This window comes from Ostrea edulis, chromosome 1, assembly GCF_947568905.1.
Source record: "Ostrea edulis chromosome 1, xbOstEdul1.1, whole genome shotgun sequence".
Lineage (NCBI taxonomy): Eukaryota > Metazoa > Mollusca > Bivalvia > Ostreida > Ostreidae > Ostrea > Ostrea edulis.
The window spans coordinates 80722865-80749622 of NC_079164.1; the positions used below are offsets into that span (position 1 = coordinate 80722865).

Here is a 26758-nt window from a genome sequence, read left to right on the forward strand (position 1 = left end):
CAGCAATTCCTGGATCCGCCCCTGAGAATAGGTTTACGAAGTATCACACACTTTTCGAAATGTCTTTTAATTCACTTAGAAAATCAATGACAATATGTCCAAAGGTATGGATCTTCCCTTTCGGCCCCTTTCAAATTGCTAATCTCTTCTTCTTTTTTACAAAAAATGTTTTAAATAGCTTGCATGCATTTCCCGTAATTGAATTTTAATTATTATTTCAGAAAGAGTGTATGCCATCATTTCCAAACTAGTTCTATTGATATCATTTAATTGACTCTCTTAACACCTTTTTATAGTACCAAAATATAATAGCTCATTTAGACTTAAAAGTATCATTATAGTGTATTTGTATTTGGTGTATCCATCAGATCGCCATTGCTTTAAAACCACTTTCTATTCATTACATGTAAAGTAGGAATCTCTTCAAAGTGATGGCGTCATGAGAGCTAGAATGCGTGCGAGAATTGGTAGAACGAGATGATATTTGTCATTACATGACACGGTACCATTCCACATCTTCCTGTCAGGTACTTTAGCCCTCTCAATGCAATTATTTTGAGTAGAGCAGCTTTTTGATATACTAGAAAATTTGTGATTTTGAAATAGCATTTGGTACCAAGCGAAATAACCCCGTATATTTCGATTGGCCACCTGTCCTTTTATCAATATCCTTCCAGCAAATTAAAATCAAAGTTACAGGAAACACTCTAAATTCTTTATTTTTGGATATAGATATAGACTTTTTGAATTTTGATGGATAGTAGTGAGCAGTCCACAGAATGAGCAATTGGATTATTCTGACATCAGTCGTGGTTTTCTGAATTGCGACTGTTCTCAAAGAAATGTATGGTGTCTGTGATTCTCGAGGTCCTTTTTGATGTTACAATTGTCTTTAATGTTGCTGTTCCTTTTGCGTCAGTTCCTGTATTACTTGCTTGTGTTGAAGCTACTGGTTTTCCTTCCGGTGTTGTTGGAATAGCTTTAGTTGTTGATGATGATTTTATGTCTTTCGACAGTGACCCCTCTGTTGATGACACAACAGATATATAGCTGTGGATGTCAGCGTCGGATTCAGCTTGTTGTCTCCGAGACAGAAATGATGAAAACTTTCCTGGCTTTTCTTTTTGTGTCTTTATTTTTTCTTCTTTGGAATCGGAATTCTTGTCTTTGGTAAACTTTCCTTCTCCGTTTGAGTTGGTTTTTGAACCCGGTTCGCATTTTTCATATCCATTCTCCATATCTACGTACAAGTGATACAGAGCGTTCTCTGGCAGTCTTTCTTCTACATAGGTTCTCGGCACACGGCTTGAGTATTTTCTTCAAAATATTTAAGTTGCTAATCACATCGATATTTTATAGAAACAAAGTTTACACAAATGAAAAGTGAAGACAACGAACAGTGATTATATATATCTTATTTCAAATAATTTCATGCACTAAAAGCTCTACAATTTACCGTTTTATATAATACTACTGCACAGACTACATGTATTCATTGAAAGTTTGAGTGATGAAATATATGGTGTTAAAATAACAACAAACCTCTTAAATATGATGACAGAAATTACGATGAGGACAAATGAAACAGAGAAGGTGATCGCTAGTGCCTCAGCAATAGATAGTCTTGTCCCTAAAACAAAAATATATCTGATATGAACAAGTAAAGATAACGAATTGTGATCAGTCTTATAAATCCCATTAAGAATACAAAATTAAGATAAGGTTAAACACGGAACCCAGGTCATACCAAAGGTGGGATCAGTTGCCTAGGAGTAGTAAGCATCCCATAAATTATATATCTAAAGTATAAACTTTATCAACAAAATACCTCTTCAATTCTTTTATTTATATATTCTAGATAAGCTTTGAATTGCTTATGATTAACATTTGCAACTGTTGTCCAATGTAGTTGTTTGTTAGGTTTACATCTCGTCGAGAATATTTCACTCATATTGACCCATGCTCAATGACATATGTTGTAAAACAAATTGAATGTATTAATTTAGCAGTTTTTGTTACAAATGAAATTAGTAATGATAATAAGAAAACAAAATATATCGGGTGGGCTACAATAAAAAGAAATATGTTATCAATATATATACACCATAAATTACCTTCCACTGCTTGACATCCGACTACGGGATCACAAACTTCATTTCCTTTGCACGTGCATAACTTTTGACATCCAAAACCGTAGTATCCAGAGTGGCAAATCCCTCCAGTGCAATTTATCCCGAAGGACCCAATGCAAGCTGAATATGAATTATATACGATTACTCAGAAATAGATTAAAAGCTAGCCTACTATTAGGAGAGGATAACTCAGAAATCCTTTCTATCAAGGGAGCCTACTGTATACCCTTTTCAAACAAATATGAAACAGTTGATCTGTTTCGGTGTTTAATTTTTAACAGTGTCGTACAAGGGAGAGGGGATCCCAAGGGTATGTTGAAGTCTTTTGATCAAGTACTCATGGATCAGTAGTTTTTATTCTAAGTAAACTAGATATACAACATTCTATACGATATAAAGTTTGGTTCAATAGGGGATGCTTACTCCTCCTAGACACCTGATCTCACCTCTGGTGTGTCCAGGGGTCCATGTTTGCCCAACTATCTATTTTGTATTGCTTTTAGGAGTTATGAGATTGACCACTGTTCGTTATCTTCACCTTACTAACACGTTATGTCATAAACAAATATATGTATAAGACACTTGGTGAAATCTACTTTCGGATAATGCAGAGAAGCAAATTGGCAAGCTTAGATCATGTTTTCTTTTATTTGTAACCCTGATGTTTTGTAATATTCATAAATATTAGAATAGGCTCACCTTCTCTAGCTATTGAAACTGATCGATATTAACTACTGATGAAAGAAAATGTAATATCTCCAAGTCTGATTGTGTAGAAATTGAACTCAATTTTATATTAGATTGTACTGCATATAATGATTTACGAAAACCATTCACAGAGTCCATTAATATTATCTGTACGAATTGTTTAAGTTTATCTAATAGTAACAAGTTTATATGGCTCAGGAGTAATGAAAATGATAATGATATCAATGCTTTGCAGGTTACATTACTTAAGTTCTGCTTTCAAAGGAAAAAAGTTTGGATTATACTGAATTACACTGCATTATTTCTTATTCATTACTATCATGATTTTAGACACATATATTTGTATTTTTAATTCTGTGTAATTGATCTCATTATATTTGAAAGTTTAACTATCGTGTAGAAATTTCACTCTTTATGCAACTTTGTATGTCTTCTGGGCACATAATTGGTTAGAAATAGATTACATACTTGGCCGATTCATTTAGATTGTCAGTCTGCTGGATATTAAAAATGAAATGATTTGTTTGTTTGGATTTTTTGTATTATTCTTTAAATGACTGTAATTGATGACTGCTCCGACAGTTCTTTGTCGTCTATGAAGCATAACGACAATTAGAGATTAGTTTGTCCGTCGTCCGTCTCTCGCATTCTTTAGCTTTATAACTGTAAGAGATATGACTATTACGTTTCACATGTGTATTCCTTGTGTGTGGGTCATATGGTTATACCATGAATGAAAGCTGAAGATAACGAACAGTGATCAATCTCATAACTCCTATAAGCAATACAAAACAGAGAGTTGGACAAACACGGACTCCTGGATATACCAGAGGTGGGATCAAGTGTCTAGGAAGAGTAGGCATCCCCTGTCGACCGGTCAAACCCGCCGTGAGCCCTATATCTTGAACAGGTAAACGGAGTTTTCCGTAGTCAAAATCAGTGTGCCATGAACGGCCTAACAATAGGCATAAAACACGTCACACAGCATTTGACCCAATGATAGGTGACACATCTATGGGTTTTTGTTTTCACATATTCAAGGTAATAAAAATTCATTTTCGTATATCCAAAGTCTGGCAATCCAACATACAACGAAATTAAAATCTATATTTTCTGCAAGATCTATTCTGATGCCAAAATCTACTCACGAATGCAGCGGCTTTCCACTTGCTTGTAGTCAGTACAACATCGATACTCGCCACTGAAAAGAAATCAGCGTGAAATGTTTATTCATTAGTCTCCTACTGGTTTGTAAACTCTGCTTCATAAGAATATATAAACAGGTCCGCTAATAAAGGATACATTGCTGGATCCAGTAAATGTTCTACCAAGCCTATATCTTTGCTCCTTGCGTAAATATTAACAGCTGTGAAGGAGATTGTGCCACTACATATAACAGAAGTGGTCTAAATCAAATGTGGATTCTAAACAATTTAGAGAACTTTTTGTAAACTTGAAATCGCAAAGCTTCTCTCAAATCAACATCAAAACCTATGACTTTTCAACACCTTACATCAAAACCTATGACTTCTCAACTTTTTACATCAAAGCCTATGACTTTTCAACACTTTACACCTCACCTCTGTCGGCGCGGGTTCGAATCCCGCTCGCGCCGGTAAGTGAGAAAGTTTCCCAATTTACTTTTAGAAGGTCGGTGGTCTCTTTCCAGGTACATTGTATCTGGGTTCTCTCTTCCACCAATAAAAACTGGGTGCCACCAGATAACTGAAAAATTCTTGAATGTGGCGGAAAACATCAATCAATCAACACTTTACACTACCATTCCTTACGATAAATCAAAGACTTGACTTTTTGACTTCATAAACAGTTGCTTCTTCCACAAAAATGGAAAACGGAAAGATTCATATCTAGTGATCAGTCATCCAAAAAAATTACTTTGTTAAACACCACTCTCATTCCACGCATAGGTACTCTGAAATTGAAATATTAGATATGCTAGAGTTCCTCATTGACAATATCTTCGTAGTCTTTTGGTTATCAGGTTTTACAACAGTGTTGGAGTCCCAATGGGTATGCATTGTGCTCCTTTGTTAGCTAGCCTGTTTTTATATTCCTGTGAAGCGGAATTTATTCACAAACTTCTACGTGAGAAGAAAAAAACATTGCTGTGGCCTTCAATTCCACATTTAGATGTATCGAAGACGTTTTATCTATTAACAATAATAATTATCATTCATATGTCAATTCGATATATCCCTGTGAACTCGAAATAAAAGACACCACAGAGTCGTCCTCTTCTGCTTCATACTTAGAAATTTTATTGAAAGTAGATGTTAACGCAAACTAACAACTAAACTTTATGACAAACGGGATTAATTGTATTATCATTATTGTAATTATCATTAAAGCGTCGTCTAAATGTGTTGATTTGTTTTACGTCTCGTCTAAATACACAGTTTAAGAAATATTTCTCGTGAAATCCAGACCCAGGGTAATTTGCGATTGATGAATTTACAATTAATTGCTCGCAGTTTCCTTTTTTAAAAAAAGTATTTCCTCCTTTTAGTATTATACACAGAGTATAACAGCAAATAAATCAAAACTAATTACTTAGATTATGGAAATATTGGTTGGGTATCGCTCAGACCTTTGCTAATTATTCTAACAAAGAAATTTCAAGTTTGTTTTTCTTCAGCAATACCGTATCAGCAGAATGTTTAGCAAGGATAAAATTTTGGCATTATTAGTGAGGGTTTTGAGATCGCTAAAATTGAATATTGCTAACAATTTATTCTATATCGTCTTATCGTGTATAAATTCTTACATGGCACCACGTGATTGGCTTCCCATCAATTACCGGCCCGTGTTCAACATTTCAATTTATACATATTGTTCCTTCATACATCGCAATTGAATACAAGCCAAGTCGACCATTACGATCAGAATCGAAGTTGCGACTTGTGGTGCCAAACATCAGAGCAAACATACGGACAACGCCAACTCAGCTGGGCTGCAGCACATTTCTGGAATGACCTTCAAGATGACACTTAGAGGTCAACATGGAAGGCGAAGATAACGAACAGTGATCAATCTCATTTCCTATAAGCCATACAAAATAGAGAGTTGGGCAAACACGGACCCCTGGACACACTGAATGTATAATATGTGCCTAGGAGGAGTAAACATCCCCTGTTGACCTGTCACACCCGCTGTGAGCCCTATATCTTGAACAGGTAAACGGAGTTATCTGTAGTCCAAATCAGTGTGCCAAGAACGGTTGAACAATCGGTATGAAACACATCAGACAGGATTTGACCCAATGATAGGTCGTATTGGCAAACTAGATCGTTATAACGACCATAGAATTTGCAAAATGCTGACTTTAAACGAGACTGTTGGAACCCCTGCACCATCAACTTGTTTGTCAGTAACCTGCTTCGATTTAAAAACTGACCATAAGCAGAACAAGCTCTTGCGTATCGAATCAGTTGAGATATTTAAACACCATATGCAGGTGATAATGGAATATTGCTACATAAATATGGGAACGTGACGATGGAGAAGCTGAAATTATCCCGTTTGTCATAAAGTTGAATTGTTAGTTTTGAAATTTTTTGAAAACGTCTTCAAACTCATTATTATCAATTAGCTTTTTAGATTCTAACATGTTTAAACTGTGATTGTTTTTAATTATCAAACACCTAAAAAAAAAAAACACTTCAAACTATCGATCTTAATTATACTGTTTTATTTTGATAATTTTACAAATATAAGATCTTCTGTGATACTGTCAATTAATTTCATTTAATTGTGTTTTCTCGTTGTCTTCCTTTTCTTACACTAGTAAAGTACCTTACAGTAATTTGTATTATGAAAGGTGAAGATAACGAACAGTGATCAATCTCATAAATCCCATAAGCAATACAAAATAGATAGTTGGACAAACACGGACCTCTGGACACACCAGAGGTCTAAGGCGCTATATATAAAACTTATACGGTACCAATTTTGATACACCAGATGCGCATTTCGATAAAGAATGTATCTTCAGTGATGCTCAAGCAATACTGGAAATCCGAAATAACATTAAACTTGTAAGAACTGGAAAAAAGAGTGCCAAAAATTGGAGTTAAATTCGTCTAAGGATCGGAGATATGCATGAGGGAGATAATCCTTAATTTCGAAATGAATTTCTAGCTTTTATCACAGCAATTAAATCTGCATCCGTATTTTCTAGCTAGTAACGAAGTACTTAGATACTGGGCTGTAGAGTCCCTCGGGGACTAACAGTCCACCAGCAGAGGCCTAATCCATCAATTTTATTATTGTTATTTGCACACTGTTTTTGGCTATACTAGCTCTAAAACTTCATTGTTATTTCGGATTTCAAACATTTCGGTTGAGCATCACGGAAGAGCCATTATTTGTCGAAATGCGCATCTTGTGCATCAAAATTGGTACCGTATAAGTTTTACATTATTCACTTGTCTAAAACAGCAATATAAAGTCCTGCATTAAATTTGTTGCCAGCTGGGACATTCGTATCCCTTTGACAAATCTAATGTTTACACCGGTCACAGTAGCTCAGTGGTAGAGCGTTTGCTACGTAACCGGGAGGTCGTGAGTTCCAGCCTCGCCCGTGCCATGGTCGCGTCAAACCTAAGACGTTAAAATAGCAAATTAGAAGGAAAAATTATTTAATATCATCATGTCTGTGTAGTGACTTGAAAAGCTGTGTGAATGTTAATGGTCAATTGTCTGAATATTTTTCTTTACGAACAGGTCTAGTACAGGGTGAGCTCTCTCGCCAATGCCATTTTCATTATTCATAAATGATTTAGAGAAAGAAATGCTCACAAGTGTTTGTGAAAGTCCTCCACTTCAAAATTTATTTCTATTTTTATATGTCGTCCTGTTCATCATTATGGATGCAAGGTGAAGATAACGAACAGTGATCAATCTCATAACTCCTATAAGCAATACAAAATAGATACAAATAGTTGGGCAAACACGGACCCCTGGACACACCAGAGGTGGGATCAGGTGCCTAGGAGGATTAAGCATCCCCTGTTGACCGGTCACACCCGCCATGAGTCCTATATCCTGATCAGGTAATCGGAGTTATCCTCAGTCAAAATCAGTGTTCCAAGAACGGCTTAACAATCGATATGAAACACGTCAGACAGCATTTGACCCAATGCGAGGTTGTACTGACGAACTAGATCGTTATAACGACAATAGAATTTGCAAAAAACCTGACTTCAATCGAGACTGTTGAAACCCCTGTACCATCAACTTGTTTGTCAGTAGCTTACCTCGATTTAATAACTGACTATACGCAGAACAAGCTCTTGCATATCGAATCAGTTGAGATATATAAACACCATATGCAGGTGATAATGGAATATTGCTACACAAATATGGGAACGTGACGATGGAGAAGCTGAAATCATCCCGTTTGTCATACAGTTGAGTTGTCAGTTTGCTGTTAATGTCTACTTTCAGTAAAATATCTAAGTATGAAGCAGAAGTGGACGACTCTGTGGTGTCCTTTATTTCGAGCTCACAGGGATATATCAAATCGACATATGAATGAAAGCTATTATTGTTAATAGACAAAACGTCATCGATATATCTAAATGTCGAATTGAAGGCCTTAGCGAGAGATTTTTTTCTTCTCACGTAGAAGTTTTTGAATAAATTCTGCTTCATATGAATATAGAAACAGGTCAGCTAACAAAGGAGCACAATTCGTGCCCATGGGAATTCCGACAGACTGTTGGAAGACCTGATCACCAAAGACCACGAAGATATTGTCAATGAGGAACTCTAGCATATTTTTTATTTCAACTTCAGAGTACTTGTGCCTGGAATCAGAGTGGTGTTTAACAAAGTAGGTTTTTGAGTGACTGATCACTAGATATGAATATTTCCGTTTTTGTTGAAGAAGCAACTGTCTATGATGTCAAAAAGTCTAGTCTTTAATTTATCGTGAGGAATGGTCGTGTATAGTGTTCAAAAGTCATAGGTTTTAATGTTATTGATTTTGGAAAAATTCTGCGATTTCAAGTTTACTAAAAGTTATTTAGAATGTTTTAGAATCCACATTTGATTAACACCTTTTCTGGCATATGTAGTCGCACGGTAAGTTTGAAGTTTCTCCTTCGCAGCTGTTAATATTTTCGTGAGGAGCAAAGATAGGGGCTTGGTAAAGCACTTACTGGATCCAGCAATGCATCTTTGTTTATAAGGGTTTTTTATGTAGTTTAGGAATCCAGTATAGGTACGGTAACTCATATTCATTCGACCCATTGACTGGGATATTAAATGTGTCTAAAACTGAAGCATGGTTTTGAAGAATTTCATCTTTTGAAAGGGCAGTTGGAGTATAAGTATGATTGCCAAAAGTGGAATTAATGCCAAGTTCGTTTAAAATACAGTTGTAATAATGAGCCTTACAAACAAAGACAATGTTGTTACTAGCTTTGTCAGCTGGAACCATAACATGTAAAACATGGGGATCTCAAAAAGTTCCACATGTTGGGCAAGTACACATACATTTGTTGAAGAAAATTATGTTGCTTTGAAAATCTACAAATAATTTTATTCGGCAGATGCCCAATGTACATGTATGTCGAAACAAAACGTCGAATTTTGAAATATTGGTGGAACTTGCTTAATACAAATAATTATATATCAGAAACATGGTATGAACAATTGTTATGTGAATATGAAACACAAAAGAAAACTTGTACAAACTGGTTGAGTGCAATTAGAAATGAATTTTATTGTTAGGGTTTTGGAAGTTTTTAAGTACAAACTAGTTGTTTATGTTAACCAATGTTCTTTCCTGTGGAACAGCTTCTTACCAATGCATTTATCCAAATCTGTTTTAGTGCTGTTGAAAGTTTATCGAAATGTATTTTATATAAAGAAATAGTTGATAACTTTGATCTACAAATATAACTTGTGAAGCAATTGTTGTACAAAGAGAAGTCATTGTTACGTAAATATCGAATTTCTGAACTGTCATATTGAAAATTGAAGCACAGAGACATACTCATAATTGACCGAAAATGCTCATTTTGTAATTTGCAAGAAATAAAAGTCGAGTTTCATTTTGTTTTGATGTGACCGACATTTTTTGATCTACGTGAAAAATATATCAAATCTTATTTCTGTCGATATAATTAAAACCTTTTCTTTTTCAAATCTTTTAAATAACTTTAAGATGTTTCATTTCTGGTTACTTAAATTTTATTTCTGTCACAACTTTTTTTTCTAAAAATTATATGTTTACATGTTGTAGTATTTATGAATCCTCTCCTATTTGCCTGTATTGCATATTATGTACCCATGAGTCACATGGATCCTTTCCTCAAACAATCCAGGATGCCTCAGAAAAGTTCAATCAAAAGTTGTGGTACAAGTAATTCTCCATCAATTTCGTCCCGTCGGGATCCGGGTTAGAATAGGTCCTCAGTATCTCTTGCTTGTCGTAAGAGGTGACTAAATGGATGAGACCACAAAAACCGAGGTCCCGTGTAGCAGCGGGTGTGACACGATAGAGGTCCCTCCCTGCTCGATGGCCATAAGCGCCGAGCATAGGCCTCAATTTTGAACCCTTCACCGGTAGTGGTGACGTCTTCATATGAGTGAAATATTCTCGAGAGAGGCGTTAAACAATATTCAATCAATCCATCAATTTCTTAATCAAAATTGAAAATCAAGATACCTCAGAATATCTTTAAACGGAGGTTCTGTGTCGTGATACGCACTGACATGATGAAGAATCCTCAATGCTAAAGCCCTCAAAGTTTGTGGGACTTTACCTAAAGCTAGTGACGTTTCTATATGGGTGAACATTTCTCCAATTAAAACCACTAAACACGCGTTTCAAATTTGGCGTTATTAAGCGGTCGACTGAACTGTTTTACTTTAGTCTTTTTAGATATGGCATCACAAAGAAAATATTTAGAGAGGCTGTTGATCAATATTTTCAAATGTTATCATGTTTTCAGTTGTAAAATGAATTTAAAGAAATATAGAGTAAATCATCAGTTAAGGCTGCTTCTATATGTGAAAGGTGAAGATAACGAACAGTGATCAATCTCATAACTCTTATAAAGGTGAAGATAACGAACAGTGATCAATCTCATAACTTTTATAAAGGTGAAGATAACGAACAGTGATCAATCTCATAACTCCTATAAGGAATACAAAATAGAGAGTTGGGCAAACACGGACCCCTGGATACACCAGAGGTGGGATCAGGTGTACTAGGAGGAGTAAGCATTCCCTGTTAACCGGTCACACCCGCCGTGAGGCCCTATATCTTTATGTAAAATACCAATAGTTATTTATTTGCCCAATATGTATTTCCCTTTGTTGAACTCTTATGCGGGTGAGACACAAAATATGTTTTCGGATTCATGCGTTAGATACAAATGCTTATCGCTGCATTCATATATTGCCTAAAGGATGATTACCGGACGTCATGCAACCACCCAAACTGCAGGGACACATAAAGGTAGTAAGTTAATGAGTATTCGATCAGAGAATAGCTTAAACAAAAATCTTTCTTTGATTAAAATATCATTCATGTAGAAGAGGAAATAAATATAAAATATAATAATTTCACAACAAATTATTCTTAATATGGTCAATTAATATATACCAAACGGCTGATATAAACAAAGTTTACCCTTTTATCCTTTTTGTTTTCTGCCACACTCAACAATTTTTCAGTTATCTGGTGGCGCCCAGTTTTTATTGGTGGAAAAGAGAACCCAGATACAATGTACCTGGGAAGAAACCACCGACCTTCCGAAAGAAAACTGGAAAACTTTCTCACTTATCGGCGCGAGCGGGATTCGAGCCCGCGCCGACCAGAGGTGAGAGGCCGTGTCATTTTGAGCGCGATGCTCTAACCACTCGGCCACGATCCTTTTTTTATATAGCCAGTCAATACTATATATACATCTTGTACTCACCCAAACGTTCAACAGAATACTGAACGTACCTCCATCACAAAAGAGCAGATATCTCGATATCTGCGTATTGAAACACACTAAAAGAATTAAATTACTATAAATTTACCTGGGTTTTTTACAAAGTCCCGGCTTTAACAACACATCCATTCGAAAAGCAGAACAAATATGGAGATGGATTGCATATGTTAGTATAGAGGTACCTGTCTGCTTCATTAATTAATTAATGTGATGTATTTTCTGTCTATAAGTGTAAATGTATTGTCCTTCATAAGTGAGGAAATATCTCATCAATTTCCTACAAAAGACATAAATAAAACTAAAAGGTTGGATAGATCTGTTTCCTCCTCTTGATACAAATTTTAAAATAGCTTGCGAACGCGAGCAACGACCTCGCTCCAGTCATTACTCATTTGAGTCACGTGATTATTGAGCTCGTCATCAGCTAAAAGGTGATGAGAATTATCAGCATTGCTTCAGGGAAAATATCGCCGTTACACCATGAACTACCCCGTAGATTAAATAATAAATTATTTGCAAAGTACCACAAACGTTATGAAATTCTAGACTCATTCCTTCGTACGTTTGTTGTTGGTGAAAGAAAAAAAACCCATCGAAGTTAAGATGACGCCATGATGGATTGTTTACGTTGACTGCGTTGATTTCTCACGATAAACGAATGCCTAAAGTCGTGTTGCAAAATGTAATGGGTCTTCGCTCGTATTAACGGTCACACCATAAAAAATAATACATAATTTAGAAATTTTCCATTTTTAACGTATCGCATTGAGAATAAAATTTTCATTTTCGAAGGTGTGTACTTAATAGTGCTGTAAAAGACCACCACCGATATTATCTCATTTATTGATATTACATTTGTAAGTTGATATGTTCAAGTCGATTTGTGCCTTCTAATCTACGTCCATATCGATCATTCAATCTAACTAGACTACTGTTAGATTGAAACATATCATAACATCATTTTAGAACTGCTAAATAGTCTATGTGTGCATTTTTAGAATTGTCTTAAAACAGATAATTTATCAACTTTGAAAATCCTAAACACATCAGGAATAAATCTTTAATCATACTAGATATTTTAAGCCATTACAAAGCAGTTTATAAAAGTTTCAATCTTTCCGTCTTTTGTTATATAGAATACTGTATAGATCTACAGGGTTATTTTCGCCCCGTTTTATTTTCGCCTTTTAACAATTGCAGACATTTTTGCCCCATTTTAAATTTCGCCTAGACATAGTTGTGTTAAAAGAGAGATATGAGAGAAAATAGTTTCTCCCAGTCTTAAGTTCGCCCAATGACAACGAGGATGAAAGGGATGAAAATAAAACGGGGGCGAATATTTTCCTGTATACAGTATTACGAATTGAAAATTTTCGAATTTCAAAATCATCAAGAAAGATTCCGAAATTTATCCAGCATTCAGTTTTAGTACGCTTTAGCTATGTGTGTACATGTACTAAAAATACACAAAAAAGCAAAGATAAAGCGATTTTCAACTGACGTCAAACATTTTCTAATCTTTGTGTTCAATGTTGTGAAAAGAAAGTTCGAAAAGAATTACTCAATAAACTTGATTATCGACATTCATTTCAAGGTTGGCCTGGATGTACTTGTATGGGTTAAATGCTGCCTGGCGTGTTTCATACTGATTGTTAGGCTGTTCTTGGCACACTGATTTGACCACGGATAACACCATTTACCTGATCAAGATATATGGCTCACGGCGGGTGTGACCGGTCGACAGGGGATGCTTACTCATCCTAGGCACCTGGTCTCACCTCTGATGTGTCCAAGGGTCCGTGTTTGCCCAACTATTTATTTCGTATTGTTTATAGGAGTTATGAGTTTGGTCATTGTTTGTTATCTTCACCTTTCGTGCCGGAAGTGGTGTAAATCAAATGTGGATTCTAAAACATACTAAAACTTTTTTTGAATCAATAACATCAAAACTTATGACTTTTCAACACTTTAAACGACCATTCCTCACGATAATTAAAGACTAGACTTTTTGACACAATGACAGCTGTTTCCTAAACAAAAATTGAAACATCTAGTGATAAGTCATTCAATAAATTACTTTGTAAACACCACTTGATTCTACGCACAAGTACTAACTCTACGTAGTCTTTAGTGATCAGGTCTTCCAAGAGTCTGCTGGAATTCCCATGGGCACGAATCATGCTCTTTTATTAGATGATCTATTTTTATTTCCTTACTTGGTAAAAGTTATTCAAAACCGGAATTAGAAGAAAAACGCTCTTGCTATTGTCTTCAACTCGACATCTAGATTAACGATCAAGTTTGCCAAGGCTATAAATGTAGAATTCTTTGTATTTTGTCATTCGAGCTTAAGACTGCGTGCATTTCACTCACAATACACCCCGCCTCCGCACGCTCCCTCAGTTTTGTGTTGGTTACATTGTATACTGTGAGTAAATGTTAAGCTTTGTTGGATGTTGTGCAATGTCATCAATAAAATGCACAGGCCCTGGAGCTGCTACCCATAATAGTGGTGTTTTGTTATGATTTTTTGAATGAGGATAAAGATAATTTACGTTCGGTTGAGACTGCATGGTCGAATTACATGTAGAACATAACACGAATTTCACAATTTTGTTAGATGCCTCCTTGCTCAACATCAATACCGGTATGTGCAGTTTGTATCATGTCTCCTAGCATCAATTTCTAAAAGCTTTCGTCGAAATATAAAAGCGCCATTAAGACAGGATTATAAATATATTTTTTTAAACTTTTTTATCAGTTAATATAACCTAAGAGTGCTTAAAAACTCGGATATATGACTATTAAGTAGTTTTTATACGTGAAAATTGCGGGAAATTACTCTTAGTATTTGTGATTTTAGAAGTGTTGCTTAAATAATTTAAGAGGTTTGTTTTCCGAGGTCCGGGACAATTTGTTTCCCACCTGTTCAAGTTTAATTAATCCCTGACGCAATCAGAGGTTTTTTTTGTCTTTTATTTAAAATGCTTATTTCATAATGCAAACATACATCATAACAATGATAATGCATATGATACATCAGAAAGATCAGAAAAATTCATTTCATATAATGCATACATATATCAGAAAACTTCATTTCATATAATGCATATATGATAATAATCGTAATGCATTTCAAAATGCATATCATGTATCAGAAAATTGTAATGTACATACATCATATTAATCATGGTGTATTTCATACATACATACATCAAAATAAAATCCACCATGCATCAGGAAAAACCCACAAAAATCCATTCCTTAATGCATAAATACATCACAATAATCATAGAAATTATGAAGTTTCATTTCATAATGCATATCAATATTTCAAACAGTTTAACAGTTTCCTGCATTCTTATAAAAAGCGTGTCTATTCTTGCCAATATTGGCAACTACCATATTCTGAGCAAGAAGAATAAGATGCAGGAAATCTTGCTCCAACATTTTCTCCTTCTGTAGTCTACATTTCATTTTATATTTATATATAGAAAAACTTATAAAAGAGTTGAATAGCTAGTCTTTTTCAATTGATTAAAAAATTGTAATATATCTAGTGACGAATGTCACAATCCACTTTTCAAGGACATATCATTTGCCTGTAGATGTGGATTGTTTCTCTTATAACCTGACTCGATAGCGCACCCACAATATATCTGTTCGGTACAGGACTCTTAGTTTCCCTTTTCAAGAATGAATGCCATATTTGATGAAAAATTAGGAAATTTGGACTCGAAATCTTATTATATCGTATTATATCCCTTTTAAACATAAAAAAAAACCAGTGAGTGTCCCAAATCCCCCTTGGTACTGTACAGCAAGTATCAAACTTATCCCTAGGAAACCATGCAGATGACCCCCAAATCCTTATAAGTATTGAGGATATGTACCCAGAATTAAAGTTTAAACAATGTATCAAAAGAACTTTGAATGCATATCAACTTCATAATCTTGGATTTTTGTCATCATTCAGAGAAATAAAGAGTATATGCTCCATACAGAGTAAATGTGTGGATTTTCTCAGAACATGTAGGTCATTGGGTGACATTAATTTCTCTTACCTTAAATGGGTCTGTGGAACTTGAATTATAGGGACTATATTTTTAGTGAATATGAATTAACGGCGTAGTAAAATATCACGTTATACCACAACTTGTTGCGGGGGGGGGGGGGGGGGGGTATACTGGAATCAGGTTGTCCGTCTGTCTGTCCGTCCGTCCGTCCGTCCGTCTGTAGACGCAATGGTTTCCGGACTCTAAAGCATTATCCTTTCCACCTACCGTCACCATATCATATATATGGACTACCCATGGGATGAAGATGTTCCCTATCGATTTTGGGGTCAAAAGGTCAAAGGTCAAGCGCACTGGACATCGAAGTAGCAATATGGTTTCCGGGCTCTAAAGCGTTATCCTTTCCACCTACAGTCACCATATCATACATATGGACTACCCATGGAATGAAGATGTTCCCTATCAATTTTGGGGTCAAAAGGTCAAAGGTCAAGCGCACTGAACATCGAAGTAGCAATATGGTTTCCGGGCTCTAAAGCGTTATCCTTTCCACCTACAGTCACCATATCTTACATATGGACTACCCATGGGATGAAGATGTTCCCTATCAATTTTGGGGTCAAAAGGTCAAAGGTCAAGCGCACTGGATATCGAAGTAGCAATATGGTTTCCGGGCTCTAAAGCGTTATCCTTTCCACCTACAGTCACCATATCATACATATGGACTACCCATGGGATGATGGACTACCCATGGGATGAAGATGTTCCCTATCGATTTTGGGGTCAAAAGGTCAAAGGTCAAGCGCACTGGATATCGAAGTAGCAATATGGTTTCCGGGCTCTAAAGCGTTATCCTTTCCACCTACAGTCACCATATCATACATATGGACTACCCATGGGATGAAGACGTTCCCTATTGATTTTGGGGTCAAAAGGTCAAAGGTCAAGCGCACTGGACATCGAAGTAGCAATATGGTTTCCGGGCTCTAAAGCGTTATCCTTTCCACCTACGGTCACCATATCATACATATGGACTACCCATGGGATGAAGATGTTCCCTATTGATTTTGGGGTCAAAAGGTCAAAGGTCACGCGCACTGGACATCGAAGTAGCAATATGGATTCCGGGCTCTAAAGCTTTATCCTTTCCACCTACAGTCATCATATCATACATATGGACTACCCATGGGATGAAGATGTTCCCTATCGATTTTGGGGTCAAAAGGTCAAAGGTCACGCGCACTGGATATGGAAGTAGCGATATGGTTTCCGGGCTCTAAAGCGTTATCCTTTCCACCTACAGTCACCATATCTTACATATGGACTACCCATGGGATGAAGATGTTCCCTATCGATTTTGGGGTCAAAAGGTCAAAGGTCAAGCGCACTGGACATCGAAGTAGCAATATGGTTCGGTTTGTCATGCCATTTGTTTTTTACACTCAGAAAAGAGGTAGTTTATACCTATTACCAACACCCTTTGGGAGATTGGGGTAAGCGGGGGGTATTCTTAGTGAGCATTGCTCACAGTACCTCTTGTTTGATATTGAATATTGTTTAACGTCCCGCGCGAGAATTTTTCACACATACGGAGATATCACCATTGCCGGTGAAGGGCTTCAAATTTTATATCCATGGTCTGCGGTTACGGCCTTTGAGCTGGGAGGGATCTTTATAGTGACGCACCTCGGTTTTTACGGTCTCATTCGATGGACATCCCGATGTTGTCTCCTCTTACGACATACAGAAGTAATGGGGACCTATTCTAACCCGGACTCACACGGGATTGAAAGTCTCCAGTACAACAAAGCAAAATAATATGTTCAGTTTGATTTGATTTCATCGATGTTTTCCGCCACACTTAACAATTTTTCAGTTATCTGGTGGCGCCCGGTTTTTATTGGTGGAAGAGAAAACCCAGATACAAGTAACTGGGAAGAGACCACCAACCTTCCGAAAGTAAACTGGGAAACTTTCTCACTTACCGGCGCTAACAGGATTCGAACTCGCGCCGACAGAGATGAGAGGCCGTGTGATTTTGAGCGCGATGCTCTAAGTCGTCACTGATACTAGTAACAGGGTATAATAAATATGTATGATATCTTGAACTTGCTATACCTTTTAATGTCCCACTCCTAATCTTTTCTCAAGAAACTCTTTTAAAGCGAAAAAGGCTACTGACAAACAAGTTGATGCTATAGGAGTTTCAGCAGTTTCATTTAAAGTTCCATGGATGTTATAACAATCTAGTTTGTCAATACAAGCTATCATTAGATCAATTACTCTCTGACGTGTTTCATACCGATTGTTAGGCCATTCTTTACACGCTGATTTTGACTACGGATTACTTTGTTTACCGGATCATGATATAGGCCTCACGGAAGTTGTGACCGGTTGACAGGGGATGCTTACTCTTCCTAGGCACCTGATCGGATCTCCGATAGGTCCTGAGGACCGTGTTTTCCCAACTCTTATGCATTCATTACCGACTTTTAACTTTGTTATCATTAAAGGGGTTATAAGATAGATTACTGTTCATCATCTTCACCTTTTCATGTCATTATGTACCTCATTACACTTGCCCAAGTGTTATTAAACAAAAACTTTCAAGAGTTGAAGTTTGTCGGAAATAACGATCAATGTGTAAGTATCCAAATTTGTCAGAGGAAATTTGGTCTACCATACTTTTTTAGTTTATGAGTGCTTATTGATTCTGCAATCCAATAGAAATACGTTCAGACATGAACAGAATCATTAGTTTGCAAATAGAAACAAAATTTGAAATGTATCACAAGTATATACAATTTATATCTGCTCTAATGAAATATATGGGTTGTTTGATTTGAAGAAAGTGTGACATTGGTATGACATTGACAAGAAAAAACCAAGAACCGCGACAACTACTTTTTTGTGACAGAAGAATACATATATATACATTCTATAGTTTTTACAAACAAAATGTCGCATTTTAACTAGTCCAATGAATATAAAAACAAGAGGCCCATGGGTCACATCGCTTACTTGAATCACCTTGGCCCATATTTAAAGATTTTTCCTATATATTTGTATGTAAAACTTTGATTACCTATTATGGCCCCATCCTACCCCCGGGGACCATGATTTTAACAAACTTGAATCTGCACTATCTCGGGAAGCTTTCTTGTAAATTCGTACTTTCCTGTCCCAGTGTTTCTTGAGAAGATTTCCAAATATTTCACCTATATGTTCGTATGTAAAACTTTGATCCTCTGTTGTGACCCCAACCTAATCGAAGGGGTCATGATTTTAACAACCTTGAATCTCCACTATGTCAGAAAGTTTCATGTAAATTTCAGCTCTTCTTGTCCAGTGGTTTTTGAGAAGATTTCTAAATGACCCCATCCTATTTTTGTGATTACCTCCCTTATGAAGGAGCATGACCCCTCATTTGAACAAACGTGAATCCTCTTTACCTATAGATGCTTTGTGCCAAGTGTGGCTGACATTGGCCTAGTGGTTCTGGAGAAGAAGATTTTTAAAATGTAAATGTATTTCCACTAGTTTCTATTATCTCCCCTTGGAAAGAAACGTGGCCCTTCAGTTGAACATTTCACCAAGAATGCTTTGTGTCAAGTTTGGTTGAAATTGGCCCAGTGGTTTTGGAGAAGATTTTGAAAAGTCGTTAATGTATTTTCACTATTTCGCTATTATCTCCCTTTTGGAGAAGGACATGGTCCTTCATTTGAATAAACTTGAATTCCATATACCCTAGGATTATTTGTATCAAGTTTGGTTGAATTTGGCCTAGTGGTTCTGGAGAAGAAGATGAAAATGTGAAAAGTTTACGACGACAACAACAAAAACAACGACGACGCACAAGGGGCAAATTTCGATCAGAAAAGCTTACCTAAACCTTCGGTTCATCCGTATATGGTCTTTCTTTGTTTTACATTACAAATTATTTGTATGGTTTTTCAGAAAACATGCAAGCATTTTTTTTCTGCAAACAAAAATCCTTTTAAAAGTTGAACATGTGTTAAATTGGTATAACTTTATAGAATACCACTGCAGATGTTTTCAAATAATTAACCTAAGTCCAAGTTCATAAGTATGCATGTGATATATAATGACATTAAGGAAAAGCTACAAGATTTTACACTTTCAAAATGTCGAATTTACAAGAGTATTGATCACTATGAATGGCTGTGCATAATTACATGAAGGAAGTACGACTTATAGTCTCTTGTATAGTCGTATGTACAGATGTCTAGTGTAAATATATCCCTGGGAGAGATTAAACTAGTGGATTTACAGAAATACTGTTCACGTGTATCAGAACAGCGTGAGTGACATGAGCGACCATATGATGAGGGGCAAAATATATTCTAAAATATGATGGGCGAAATTCCAAGATAAGCTAGGTTACTTATTTAGCAAATTAAGATAGGATGTTGCGATTTTTCCCACCATCTTCAAGCACAGACTTCAATATTTTAAGGAGGGGTGAAAGGTTTAGGAATAACAATATTCTTAGGAAAAGCATTTCAGAAATTATTGTTAAATTCTGAGTGAAGATGAACTCTGACGTCACACATTCTTATACAGATTCCCTGTACATGAAATATGAGATATATGTTTTCTAGCCGTTGAGAATATATTGCTCTGACACCGAATATACACGATCACTAAACAGATATGTTGTTATCTTCAGTATAGAATAAATGTTTATTCGGTATATACATACATACAGACATAAATACCCAGGATAACCCATGAAAGCTCGAAACCTCCAATGGGGTCTTTTCATGCACTGATGTTTGCGCTTGGGGGTCATTTATGTGGGAGGAAACCGGAGTACACGGAGGAAAAGCATATGTCCGAGCGGGCGACAATACCCTCTCACATACAACCACTGCCGGTCACGGAGATCGATCTCGGGTCGCAGCGGTGAGAAGCTAGAGCGTTACCTCTGCGCTCCCCGGACACCCTGCACAACACAGCTTGTAATAACGTTACTTTCTATTTCACAGTCACCGTGCAGTGAGAAACTCAACATGAACTTTATATATGCATGATTAAACCTTGAATTAATGTTCCTTCTAACTGACATATACATATTCGAATGTAGGCAAATACAATTGAGGATATTAATCTTTGTTGGTAATTTAAAATCTTGACATTAAACTACACTTTTGCATCATAATAGTGATTGTGTTTGTTACGTATTTTATCTTTTATATAATGAAAATCAAGGAGATAAATATTGTACATACATAGTATACTCACTCAGTTGGTTTACATATCCCCTGCACTCTAAGAGCTTTGCAAAACAGACTACTAAAAGTTATGGAAATATCAATGAACAAGAAGCCAAGAATCTCCATCCTAACTGGTGTAACTACCGACTTCACGTTCTGTTGTACACGTATACACTGTATAAGCTGCATTACTGGGATTGGTATCTTTTATATTCACTACATCAGAATAAAGTTCAATTTAAGTGAACGTGCAATGTGTATATCTCCATAATTATGTGTTGACTATTTCATTCCGGCAAAGTCCTAACTATTTTTGTCAGGTTATTGCTTATTGAGTGCCTGTTGATCATTTACTAGTATATGTTAATTTGCACGCTCTTTTTACATTCTGATACTAGTTTCCGCTCAAATTCTCCAAATTGTTGTCTTTTTAGTCCCCTACCGACGAAGTCGAAGGAGACTTTAGGTTTCCATTCCGTCCGTCGGTCCTGCAAATCAGTTTTCCGGACTTTTTTTTATCTGCTTGCAGATATTTGGTACATTGCTTTCCCATAACAAGTTACAGATCAAATTCGAGTTTCGTCTCGATCCGTTTGTTTTTCACTAAGCCATGGCCCTTATTCAGTTTTCCGTATTTTTTTATGTGCTTACAGATATTCATTTGATATTTGGTACATCGCTTTGCCATAACAACTTACTGATCAAGTTCGAATTTTATCTTGGTCTGTTGATTTCTCACAAAGTTATGGCCCTTGGACTTAGAAAAATACCATGAATAATGTCAGTTTTCTTAAGTTTTTAGGTCACCTGAGATTGCAATTGGTTGTCGTCCGTCGTCGTGCGTCTTGCGACGTGCGTTAACAATTGAACATTGTTAACTTCTTCTTGATAACTACCAATTCAATTCTTTTCAAATTTGGTATGAAACATATTTGGGACAAAGAAGACATAAATTGTACATTTCAGGACTCCAGCATCCCTGGGGCGGGGTAAAAACTGCCCAAAATTGACAAATTTTCAAACATCTTCTCAAGAACCGCACACTTGTAAGTAAATGCATAGTGATGTGGAACAGGAAGGCCTCTACAAAAGTTGTAAATTTCATAATGCCCCACGTAGGGGTTCTGACCCCAGGACAGGGCCAAACTTGGTATATAGTGTTTATGTGTAAAACACTTAAATTACATCTTATTTAGTGCTATTGATACTAAATTGAAACTAAATAGATATTTAGAAAGAACAGGTAGTCCTTTACCAAAATTGTAAATTTGATGATTCCAGAGGTAGGGGTTTTGGTATCAGGGTGGGGCCAAAATGGTCAGTTATTAAATTGTGAACAATAGACATTTTTAACTTCTTCTTGATCACCTCTGTCGGCGCGAGTTCGATTCCCGCTCGCGCCGGTAAGTAAGAAAGTTTCCCAGTTTACTTTCGGAAGGTCGGTGGTATCTTCTCAGGTACCTGGGTTCTCTCTTCCACCAATAAAAAACTGGGCGTCACCAGATAACTGAAAAATTGTTAAGTGTGGCGGAAAACATCAATCAATCAATCTTCTTGATAACTATCATTCCAATTCTTTTCAAATTTGGTATGAAGGGTCTTTGGGACATGGGGGACATAAATAGTAAATTTCAGGATTCCTGCACTTATAGGGCCTTAGGGGCGGGGCAAAAATTGACCAATTTTCAAAAATCTTCCCTACAACTGCATATGATCCCCGGGATAAGGGTTCTGATCCCAAGGCGGGGTCAAACTTACTATATAGTGTTTATGTGTAAAACACTTAAATTACATCATTGGTGTTATTGATACTAAATTGAAACTAAATGGATATTTAAAAAGAGCAGGTAGTACTTTATCAAAATTGTAAATTTGATGATCCCAGGGGTATGGTTTCTGACCCCCAGAGTGGGGCCAAACTTAGTATACAGTATTTATCTGTAAGTTTACTGATACTGTATATATATTCTAAATGCATACTTAGGAATAGCAGAAACGGATGTGCAATGTTAATTTTACAACTCAGAGTTTTGACTCTAGGATGGGTACAAATTAGTCATATCTTTTAATGTTAATACTCCTATTATATTAAGCTTTTTTGAGGACATTGAAGTTTTAAGAACACATCTTGTTTTATACTGTTGATGAACATTAGAATTTAGCTTAGATATTCAGAAGAGGATTTTTTCTAGATTTCATCGCCCCTGTGAGTAGTGATACTTTTTACTAGTACTCAGGTGACCGATAAGGCCTGTGGGCCTCTTGTTCTTTTGTTGTGCTTACAGCTATTCATTTGATATTCAGTACATCATGATGATTGCTTTACCTTACCAAATTACAGATCGATTTTGAAGTTTTCCTGGTCTAGTCTTTTTACCTGAATAGTAGTTGTTTTCCAACCATTCCTATCCTGGTTTCCCAATGTTCCCTTTTACCATAACCTTGGTCTCATAATGAACTTCGAATATTGTTGCGGTCCAATAATTTTTGCCTCCAGTAGGGCACTATGTATTGCCATGCAATACTCTTAGAATGCTTGTTACATCTAAACTAGTATATTTCCTAATCACAAATCGGTACACTGTATTCACACAAAATCACTGTTGAATAAGTCAATAACACGTTAGGAACACATACGAAGGTTGTTAGATATGTAATGTGTATTGTACCACAGCGCGATAACGCTTTGCACGCATCGTGGATGATGATACTCGTAAATAGCTCTATTCAATACCTTTCCATCGGTATAAAGACGAGCCTTCAGCTCCACATAGTTTTAAACTTATAGTCATTTCAATAGAGCCAGTCGTTGACCACTGTTGTAAAAATGGTTGGGAAACGGGTTGAGAATATTGAAGAAATTAGAGCTTATATAAAAGTTCGCACAAAACTCGGTCATTCGGTAATGCAGACTTTTACTGAATGGGGGGGGGGGGTATGAGTCTGATAAGGTATCTTACGAGACAGTTAGTAGGTGGAGAAAAAAATTCCGATTGGCACAGAGTCCGTCAAAGATGCAGCAAAATCTGGTCGACTTGTGACTGTAACAGGCAAGACAAAAGTCAGGGAAATAATTGAAAGTGATGGCAGATTCACGATTCCTGATATTACCAAAGCTGGTGGCATAGCATTTCATTTTGAAAGTATGACGAAGATTTCTGCCAGATGAATACCCCATATATTGACATATGACCAAAACGGGTACGAGTACAAACTGCTAATCAATTGCTCAAAATGTTTCCCAAATTCAATCAAAGACAATTTGCAAACATTGTTACTGGTGACAAAACATGGGTTCACTATTTCGAACCAGTAAGAAAAATTGGAAACAAAATATGGCTAACCAAACACTGAAGAAGGCCTGTAGTTGCCAAAAGAACCTTAAGCACAAAGAAGATTCTTAATTGCATATTCTTCTCATGTGATGGTATATTACCGAAATGTTATACTAAAAAAGTTCAAGAAATATTATCATAAACGACGCCCTGTGTCAGGATTTAGGCATGTTCGTCTATTTCATGATAATGCTCCATCACATACATTGGTACCGTATAAGTGAAAAACTAAATAACAATTTGTCCCTCTGCAAAAACTTTAAAAAATTAAATTGTACATAAAAAAAAACAACTCGAGATAATCGGCTAATCCTCACTAAATTCAGAGTTAGTAATCATTGTCTACGGATAAAAACAGGCAGATATGAAAGGAATATTTATAACTATGATAAATATGAAATTCTCCCAAGATGTGAAAGAGACTTTCAACACTGTATCTCAAGTTCAGCAGAGAATGAATGACATTTTCTATTCGATATACCCACTATATAGTAATCCTAAAGGAGAATGTTTTAATAAAAACCTTTCCAAACCCAGTACTACTTAACAATGCTGATCTGTTTACATGGATTATGTCAAATGAAGATCCTGAGTTTGCTGTTTTATTATGCCAATATTTAATTGCAAATTTCAATACAAGAAAACAACATACATGTACATGTACAATTTAGCTATGTACATGTAAAACATGCAAGTTGATTACTGTAACAGTTATTTGTCATGCTTGTACTACATAAACATGTAAAACTTATACGGTACCAATTTTGATGCACCAGATGATAACTGCAACAGTTATTTGTCATGCTTGTACTACATAAACATGTAAAACTTATACGGTACCAATTTTGATGCACCAGATGCGCATTTCGACAAATATGTGGTTTGTGTGTATTTTATGCATTGATAGATTTGATGACTAACTCTCTGTTCATCACGAAAAGTGAAGATAATGTCATAAATCCGATAAGCAATACAAAATAGATAGTTGGGCAAACACGGACCCCCTGGACACACCAGAGATGGGATCTGGTTCCTAGGAGGAGTAAGCATCCCCTGTCGACTGGTCACACCCACAGTGAGACCTGCAGTGCAATTGTCTTTGTTTTCCTTTGTCATATGTTTCTGTGATTTTGGACTTTGTCAATGTGCATCCTAATGCTCCTCTGTAGACCCAAAGGGGTTGAATATATATTCTATTCTATTCATTCTGCTAGGCAAACAGACAGAAAAATGTTCATACATAGTCATTTTGCTGGAAAAAAAGTTAATTGAATCACAAGTATATACCATTTATATCTGCTTTAATGGAATTTCTAGGTTCTTTGATTTGAAAAGAGTATGCTATTGATACGACCTTGACACAAAATAGTTTTTGCAAACATAATTTCAACGCGTTCAATAGATAGGAGATTGATCATTGTTCGCTATCGTCACTTTTCATAGGAGAAGAAATTTAAGATTCCTTTTACCTCGCAAACCATCAACATTTGCAAGGTGTTTCAGAAAACATCCAACCATTTTTTCTGCAAAACAAAAATCGTTTCAAAAGTCGACAAACACAAATGCCCCCGATAATGGCCAATTCCAAAGATGACCAAGGTCACAAGGACAAATATTTTGGTACCAGTAGAAAGATCTTGACACAAGAAATGCTCATGTGCAAAATGAAAGCTCTAATATTTACCATTTAGAAGTTATGACCAATGTCAACGTTTTTAAAAGGTCTTGTCACAAAGAATACTCGTGTGAAATATCAAAGTTCTAGCACTTACTGTTCAAACGTTATTAGCAAGGTTAAAGTTTTATACAGAATAGCAATGACAGATAGGACAAAAATCAGATTGCGATCTCGGGAGCATAAAAAGTGTGTAATTGGTGAAGATTTATAGCATACCACTCCAAGTGTTTCCAAATTAGTAAAAGTGAAGTTCATAAGTATTTATTTAGTTTTTTATGACATCACTGAAAAAGTACCATATTGCATTTTCAAAATGTCGAATTTACAAGTGTTAACTATTGTAAATGATTGTACTAGTTACATTAAGGAAGTACTACACACAGTGTAGAGAATCAGGAAAATAAGAAAACAAATATATCCATGGGTAAAGTTATACAAAAATATATCATGTTCCAGAGAAATAGCACATGATGGACATTATCTGTGACGTACAATATATACATGATTGACCATCCTTGTTCACAGCTAGTGTGTAAGACTAGCGAAAACTTAAAAGTGTTTTAAAATAAATCTTCTATTATATGATTGAAATTATAAAACAAAAACGGCGAAATTGGCTACTAGGTTTTATCAAACTACACTTGGTTGGGCATATTTGTTTACAACTGGAGACTTAAGTT

The 26758-nt window shown here is 36.0% G+C and overlaps 2 protein-coding genes across 5 annotated transcripts in view; both read right to left on the reverse strand.

The window, feature by feature from the left end:
* The window catches only part of LOC130054058 (uncharacterized), a 1204346-nt gene that overhangs the window by 650188 nt on the left and 527400 nt on the right, over positions 1-26758 (reverse strand). The gene's annotated exons all lie outside the window — the stretch shown is intronic.
* On the reverse strand, positions 702-21300 carry LOC125679401 (uncharacterized). Of its 4 annotated transcripts, none has more exons than XM_056162438.1 (5): positions 21094-21300; positions 3989-4041; positions 2103-2252; positions 1543-1630; positions 702-1317 (listed from the first exon to the last, which is right to left on the reverse strand). In XM_056162438.1, exons 1-5 carry the CDS (start codon positions 21252-21254, stop codon positions 804-806), a joined length of 966 nt encoding a protein of 321 aa, XP_056018413.1. In that variant the 5' UTR covers positions 21255-21300; the 3' UTR covers positions 702-803. The 4 variants fall into 4 exon arrangements, with proteins under 4 accessions (XP_056018413.1, XP_056018417.1, XP_056018421.1 ...); XM_056162442.1 differs by having other exon boundaries at positions 2115-2252; positions 21094-21298; XM_056162446.1 differs by lacking the exon at positions 21094-21300 and adding an exon at positions 11901-12043.

Bases quoted from the DNA above. Each gene is read 5' to 3' on its own strand.
- LOC125679401 (XM_056162438.1), bottom strand. From the start codon at position 21,254: ATGCAGCTTATACAGTGTATACGTGTACAACAGAACGTGAAGTCGGTA. The intron at 4,042-21,093 runs GTGAGTATACTA...ATTTCTTTTCAG, and splicing joins GGGATATGTAAACCAACTGA to TGGCGAGTATCGATGTTGTA. The intron at 1,631-2,102 runs GTATATATATTG...TTTTTGTTTTAG, and splicing joins AGTGGAAGGTAATTTATGGT to GGACAAGACTATCTATTGCT.